At 40.9% G+C, this 7,875-nt stretch overlaps 1 protein-coding gene across 1 annotated transcript; it reads left to right on the top strand.

The window, feature by feature from the left end:
• Positions 1–1,196: 1,196 nt before the first annotated feature.
• On the top strand, positions 1,197–4,558 carry LOC308413823 (cell adhesion molecule CEACAM3-like; the record flags this gene model as incomplete). The annotated part of the gene is made up of 3 exons (XM_080908924.1): positions 1,197–1,260; positions 2,311–2,670; positions 4,191–4,558. 3 exons carry the CDS (start codon positions 1,197–1,199, stop codon positions 4,556–4,558), a joined length of 792 nt encoding a protein of 263 aa, XP_080765050.1.
• Between the last annotated feature and the right edge of the window lie 3,317 nt (positions 4,559–7,875).

The raw sequence follows: 7,875 nt of genomic DNA, 5'->3' as shown, positions 1-7,875 counted from the left end.
TAAAACATGTAGCTTTCATTCACTATTTGAATTTTCTGTCAAGTGTACATAGCCTAAAATCACAGGAGTGGGAGCTAGAAGAGACTCGGTGGATTTTATAGATCACTTTGATGACATCTGTGGAGGACTCTCTTGAGTGTCTTTATTGAAGTAAGAGGGTAGAGGCCACTGTGGATGGTGCTATACTTACTTAGGTGATTCTTGGTTGTCTGAGAAAGATAGTGATTCATGTATCCCTGAAAGGGAAAGGAGAAAAAGAAGAGAGAGAGAGATAGAAAGAGACAGAGAGAGACAGAGAGACAGAGAAAAACAGAGATACAGAGGCAGACAGAGATTGCAACAGAGATAGACAAAGACAGACAGAGAAAGACAGAGAGACAGATACACAGAGAGAAAGAAACAGAGACAGAAATGCAAAGACTGAGAGAGAGAGAGATGGAAAAAGAGAGAGAAAGAGAGAGAAGAGAAGAAGAGAAGAGAAGATAAGAGAGGAGAGGAGAGGAGAGAAGAGAGAGAAAGGGAGGGGGAGAAAAATAAACACCAAGCCTGAGACAGTGGTACAGATACAGACAGAAACAAAGCAACAGAGACATACAGAGAGGGACATAAAAGAGAAAGAGTACCAGTGAATGATCCATTAAACTGTTCTACTTTTCAGGTTCTGATTTCAGATGCTTATCTTTTATGTGTACCTTGACTTCCCTCAATAGTTGATTTGACCTCTGAGTCAGGCCTGTAAATTCTTCACTGACTTAAGCTGCTTTTGATCAGGGTGTTTATCATAGCAATAGAAAGAACAATCTGACTTCTGGGAAGAGTATGAAGCATTTTTACTTGTATCCTACAAGATTTATGTTTGTATGTAAATTCCCACAGCACCATATGTCCAAATAAGGACATAAAAGGGCCTGAGGACACTTATCAGCTTTCTTGCTCAATGTGCAGTCTGGTGGACTGAGACATAATGAGGGGAAAGAGGAGACATGTAGGCGACAGAAGATAGGGGAAAATAAACTGGTGTGTTTTGTGCACAGAAAATGTCACCATCCCATATAAGTCCAAGAGTGGCTCCTACCTGGGAGGAGACTCAGATAAAAGGGACGAAGGACAGCAGAATTGACAGGAGAGAAGAGTGTGGAAACAGCACAGGAGCTGAAGCTTTTCACAGAGGAGGAACAGAGCAGGTGGCAGCAGCCATGATGGGCTCTGCTGTACTTTCCTGTAAAGACTGTACATCCTGGCAGGGGCTCCTGCTCACAGGTGAGGAGGCCACTCTTTGTCACTGAATGGGAGAAGGGGAGCTCTGAGCCTTACTGAAGTCTTTGAATGGGACAAGAACTTTGGGGTAGACACAGGGATTTTGGGAATAGGACACAGACAGGGGCAGACAATCCACAGCAAAATGTGACACAAGATAGTATAATGGAGAAACAGAACCATTGTTTTTTTATTCCAAGTTAATCTCATGGACCACTATATTATGAAGTCTGATGTTCCCAGGCATGAGAGAGTTACTGTCCAATTACAAGCCAAACTAGGGAGAGTCACTGAGATGACTTAATGTCAATGCTGCTGGCTGCCAAACCTAAGATATCAGTTCAATTCCCAGCACATACAAGATGTCTGACTTCCATGTATATGCTGTGTATACATTCACCTATACACAAATGCACACTTGTGCACACATATGTAAGCATTCACCTCCCCCACAATACAAACTTTACAAAAATCTAGTACTTAAGGTTTAATTAGCTTCATATTTTTAGCATTTTGTAAATATGCTCCTGGATATGCATAGTTATGACACAGGCATTCTTCTACTCATCCAAATATATACAAGCCTTTATTAGTTTTGGACCTTCCAAAAATGTCAGTCTCATGTTGGTTTTAATAAAGCCCTAGACTAATGGACTGTAAATTAGACCAGAGTGACCATCTAGAAGTAGAATCAAAGAACTTGAATGACAGCAAGAACAGAAAAAAGGAAAAAAAGAGAGTGACAATCTCTAGAGTAAGAAGTAACAGGAGACATCATCTCAGCCCAAGTAATTAGAATGTGAGGAGGAAGCTGAGGCAGTGTGGGGAACCTTTAAGATATCCAATAAGACAGTTCCTTACAAAGACAGGAAGAGGTTCAGGGATACTTATGAAGCAAAGGTTATGTTGCTCACCCCTTCCAAGTTCAGTGATTCCCATCTTCACCTGCCCAGCTGTGTTAAATGATGAGCATGTCCTCTCAAGTCACAAATCTCATCTTTACATCAAACATAGAGATCCCAATGTTCACAGAATTTCTTTATTCTCTTCTAGTCTCCCTTTTAACCTCCTGGCTCCTTCCCACTGCTGCCCAGTTCACCATTGAATCGGTGCCATCCATTGCTGCTGAAGGGGAAAATGTTCTTCTTTTTGTGCATAACCTGCCGAAGAATGTTCATGCTCTTTCCTGGTACACAGGAGTTACAACACTCAAGAATCATGAAATTGTAAGATATGTGATTGCTACCAAGTCTTGTGTGGTGCGACCTTCACACAGTGGTAGAGTGACTGTACTCAGCAATGGATCTCTGCTGATCAAGAGTGTCACCAGAAAAGACTCAGGGTACTACACCCTACAAATAGTTAAAACAACCTCAAAATCTGAAATAACACGTGCAGAATTCTTTGTATACAGTAAGTCTATTTTTTTGTGAATTTTGTTATACATTGTACATTCAGAGGAGTGTCAGGCCTGAACTTAATCTACCTCCCCTCTGCATTGTATCTCTATGTTGTGGTTTGAAGATTTAGTTCAGGACATGCATTATGGAGACAAACTTTCATGGAAGAGAATCCCTCACTTGTCTGAACCAGCAGAGAGGAAGACTTGTGCTGAGTAACTCAGACAAGGATGTCTGTCTCAACACAGATCCTTGGGCCAACAAAACCTGCACCTAGGTTGAGAAAGAGATGGGGAAACTATAGGATCTTAGTGACCCTGGATCCAGACCTCTGTCATAGACTCAGCTCAGATTAAGGGAGGACAGCAGGGCTGATATCAGAGCAACAAGGCTCATAGGCACTGCTGGGCATGAAGGTATTTTCCAAAGAGGGAGAACAGAGCATACATCAGAGACTGTGGAGCTGATTCTTTAAACTCCATGCAAATGTACACACATTGCAGGACATCCTGCTACAGGTGCTTACACCATTCCCTGTTCCTATGTATGAGGAGGTGAGATGAGTGATTGTCTGGAGTCTCCTGGAGAGCATAAGGGCTTCAGTGGAAACTGAGGGTTTCTCTGAATAGGAATGGTAGGATGGTGAGAGAAAAGTTGAACTGTCCATTTATCAAGTTCATTCATTACCTTAGGAAGTATATTTTGAAATCTAATATTCCCAACTATGATGACTTTTCAAATGAAAAGCAAGGTGTGAGATGATACAGTCGATATGGACAATTGCTGTCATCTTATATGACCTGGATTAAATCTTCATATTCCTCATGGTGGAAGAAAAGAACTGCATCAGCAAAGCTGTCCTCTGACCTACACAGAGATACTGTAGCATGTACCCATTCACCTATACACTGATACGTGCTTGAGTGCATGTTACCTTCTCAATGCAAAGAGTCAAGAAAAACAAATTAAATTGTGGTATGGAAATTATACTTAGCTTAGAACCTGAGATTTTGGTAACTTGATGCATGGATATACAGTGACCTGGAACACATATTCATCTAAACACTCATTCACTTTTTCACTGAGCCCTGTTCTAGGCATTTGGACTTTGGAAATTATCAGACCGATGTGAGGCCAAAAAGTCTTCTACTGGATGGCAACAAATATGAGCAAAGGCATAAAAATGTACCATAAAATGTACAATGCAAAATATGTCAGTGTGTAGACCCAGTTTCTGTTGAAGAAAATGCTCAGGGAGGCACCCCCTTTCACACACTTTGTGTCTGACCAGACATCTAAGACCAGTGAAGGGTGAGTCATACAGACAGATGAGAGGACTAACTCATACAGAAGGTCAAGGGTACTGACGGCATGGAATTTGTGTTGCTGTACTCTACTAAGCAGGATAGTCACTTGCTCACAAACAACCAGGCTGAATAAGGGACCCACATGCTAAGAACTTAGAAATGCTTCTTCCCATGAAATGTAGTGGAATCAATTTTGATGTTTTGTTTTGTTTTGTTTTTCATCTAGGCCCACTTTTAGGCTACAAGAAGCATCTTACCCCTTCTCAGCTCACAATTGAGTTGGTGCCACCTACTGTTAATGAAAATGGTAATATTTTTCTTATGGTTTATAATTTGCCAGAGAAGCTTCAGTCCTTTTTCTGGCACAAAGGAGTACACCCATTTGATCATGTTAAGGTAGCAAGCCATTCATTCATAACCAACTCAAGCATGATTGGGCATGCATATAATGATAGAGTGACAATATGCAATGATGGATCCCTGTTGCTCTTGAATGTCACACAGAAAGACACAGGGATTTACACCTTACGAACCATATCTGAGGATTTGAAATCAGAATGGGCCATTTTGGACGTCCAAGTAAACAGTAAGTAATGTTTTTGACTCCTAGAAGACGGTGGGGTTTATTATTCTCTGCATATCTTAAGACAACAAGGTTTGGACTGTACCTTCCTCCACTCTGGACCATGTAATCTCACTTGGGTTTGGGCATTTAGTAAAAGACTCACATCATGGGAGCAAACTGAAATAAGTGGGAAGCCTTGACATGACTAGAATGTGAAGATAGGTGTATGGTAACTCAGTCTGAGGAGATCATCCTCAGGTGAGACTCTCTCTGCTCTTACACTGAACATGGCCCTGAGAAAGCTTCATGACATTTCTTGAGTTTGACTACCTGCTAGCTCTTACTGGAAGAAATGTGTCATTCTGCATTCAAGTCTTGGAGCATGTGAAACAACCCAGTATCTGTCATGACAATCATGATTAGTTTGGGTCATTTGGGCATCTCCTTTTGCTGAGATTCAGCATGGTCAGTACAGCTGGATGGGTGGGCATTCAGCTTACTGACTGCCCTCCTAGTCCTGAGATTTCAGAGGAAAGTTTGGATCCCAAGGAAACATGGGTCCTCCTGGCAACTGCTTGACCTCAGGAATTTCAGCCTAGGAAATTTTCTTTAGGCAAATTATAACATGCACCCCTGATTTTAACAGCTCTTCAGTCTCAAGTTAAGACATTATTAATATTTTATTTTTACTTATAGTTGCCATGTATAATACTCTAGAGAATCTGAGAGATAGCAAAGACACTGCTTTAATAAGCATTACACAGCCCATGGGTGGCAGATCAGAAAAACAAAATGACTATGTATAGCCTAGCCCCAATTTACTTGTACTAAGAGGCCTTATCAAGTATCTGTGGGTGAGAGTAGTGCTGTGGGTTCAGAAATTTTCACCTTAGGCATCAGTGTTTCACAGAGAGAGTCTGGTTCAAGCAGTGGAAGTAACAAATTGACAGCCAGACTTGAATTCATGATGAAGCCTTAATGGAATTCTGGATACCTCTCCCTGTAGCCTAATTCTCTGACTCCATTGCTTTTGGCTCCAGATCATAGATTTCCTCTTGTGGCATGTTAACTTCTCTTGAAGCAGTAAGAAAAAGGTTTTAATGTATTCCCCCATCAAAATCATGAAAGTAACAGGGTCTAGTGTACAGCTCACTCAATACTTTTATGATGAAGGAAAAGAGGGGTTAGTAATGAATGAACAAATGGATGGTGGTGGATAGATGGGTTTACGAATGGATGGTGGTGGATTGGTTTATGAATGGATGGTGGTGGATTGGTTTATGAATGGATGGTGGAGGTAGATGGGTTTATGAATGAATGGTGGGGGTAGATGAGTTTATGAATGGATGGTGGTGGGTTGGTTTATGAATGGATGGTGGGGGTAGATGGGTTTATGAATGGATGGTGGTGGGTTGGTTTATGAATGGATGGTGGGGGTAGATGTGTTTATGAATGGATGGTGGAGGTAGATAGGTTTATGAATGGATGGTAGGGGTGGATGGGTTTATGAATTGATACTTTAGAATTCTTCCAGAGATAAAACATTATATAGAGAGTTTTAATATGTTTGCCAGTGCCCACTCCCCACTCATCCTGAAGACTATGATTTTTGCCCCATCTTTCTGATGTATTCCTCACCCACCTGGAAAGGAAAGCACCTCAGCTTCCTAGAGAGAAATACAAGTACATGAACATCCTTTATATGTTGTTGTATGTAGCAGATCTCAGAGTGACACTCCTCTTGTAGCCATTTAGATCTTTCTCCTTGGAAAATTTAAAGTAATGTTTATTTCCATTTTTGCTGTCGTTCACATTTCTGCTATTGTTACTTCTTTCCTGCCTCTTATCCCCTGTTCCTTCATTCTGGAGGGTATGTCCCTGCACTGCCCAGTTTACTAATCCCACCCCAATTGCTGTCTTTCCTGGTTTCTGTTATATAAATCAGAAGAAACAACCATTCCACTTAGGCCCAATAAGGTACCCACACCCCATACACCACATACATACCACACACACACACACACACACACACACACACACACACACACACACACTTGGAAGAACTCCCCCTTGTGTTTCTATATCTTGACTCCTGTGGTGTTGGTGTTTGTAATAATCCAAGAGACAGAAAGAAGCACAACTTACAACTTTATACTGAATCCCCAGAGGATAAAAATAGCAGAACCCAGATGCCAGCCCCACAGTGTTGTTTTTGCTGTTGTTGTTTCACTTTTGATGTCATCTTCCTCCAAGTATGGCACATAGCCCTTCTGTGGCTTATGGACCTTCACAATAAGAAGGTGACACAAGCAGTGTTTTCTAATTGCTTCATCATATGTACCTATATCTCATATTGTCACACTGATCAAGGTCACTCTGATCCAGTGACATAATCTAAAACTTCAGATATGACTAATTTTATTAGACTGCATAATCTAGAAGCATTTTGTACAACTGGTTTTGAGATTCCTGGGTGTTAGGAAAAGAAAGAAAAAAAAGAAAGTGCCTCTCACAATGGGGCTGGCCCAGTAACTCTGTGCCTTAATGTTCACAGAGGCCAGGACAGATTTCTTCTAAATATCGAACCACAACATTTGACACTACTTCAAATCTTATTTTACACAGTAGAGAAACCTCACACTCATATGTGCAATTTGGCCAGTCCTGTCTCCAACAGGACTCGAACACAGGTCTCTCTCTGTTCATAGATTCACCAGCTTTAAGCCAATTTGTAAAGTCTACATTTAATTAAAAGGGAACCCGAAGCACTCAGAGTCTGATCTAATGCCTTTCTGTGTTTTCACAATAATCCTTGTTAAATTTGGTCTACTATCACAGTTGTACCCAATAATTTTTTGCATATTATAGCCCACCTGGCAGAAATAAAGATATTTTAAGAGTCATTTGTATCTCTCAGCCCATTAGATGATTTAAATAATGAACTTCCATCCAAAAAGAAATCTGCCCAGGGGTTTATGATGAGAGAGAAAGAGGCCTAGCCAAATGTGAACTTTCTCTTTGGAGTGAGATTTCACCTTACAGCACCACAGTATAGTGTGGGATTAAACCCAGGCATGATGGGTGGGGTAAGTGGGTTAATACCCTGGTCATAACTGCTCAGAGGTACTTATCATTGGTTTTCTATTTAAATATTCATCTCCATTCAGAACGTGGAATTAAGGCTTCGGACAATCCAAGTCCAGAAAGTTACAAACGGACCGTGAAGAATCTAATAGAAAAGCTGGACCTGTGCTTTTCTCAGTCGGATACTATCTATTACAAATAAATAGCTTTCTGCATATAAATATTTCTCAGTTGTTTTAATTGTCATGTTAAGGATGGGTGG

This window comes from Micromys minutus (assembly GCF_963924665.1).
Source record: "Micromys minutus genome assembly, chromosome: 32".
Lineage (NCBI taxonomy): Eukaryota > Metazoa > Chordata > Mammalia > Rodentia > Muridae > Micromys > Micromys minutus.
Note: the sequence above shows the minus strand (reverse complement) of the source record. Positions and strands in the feature narration are given on the sequence as shown.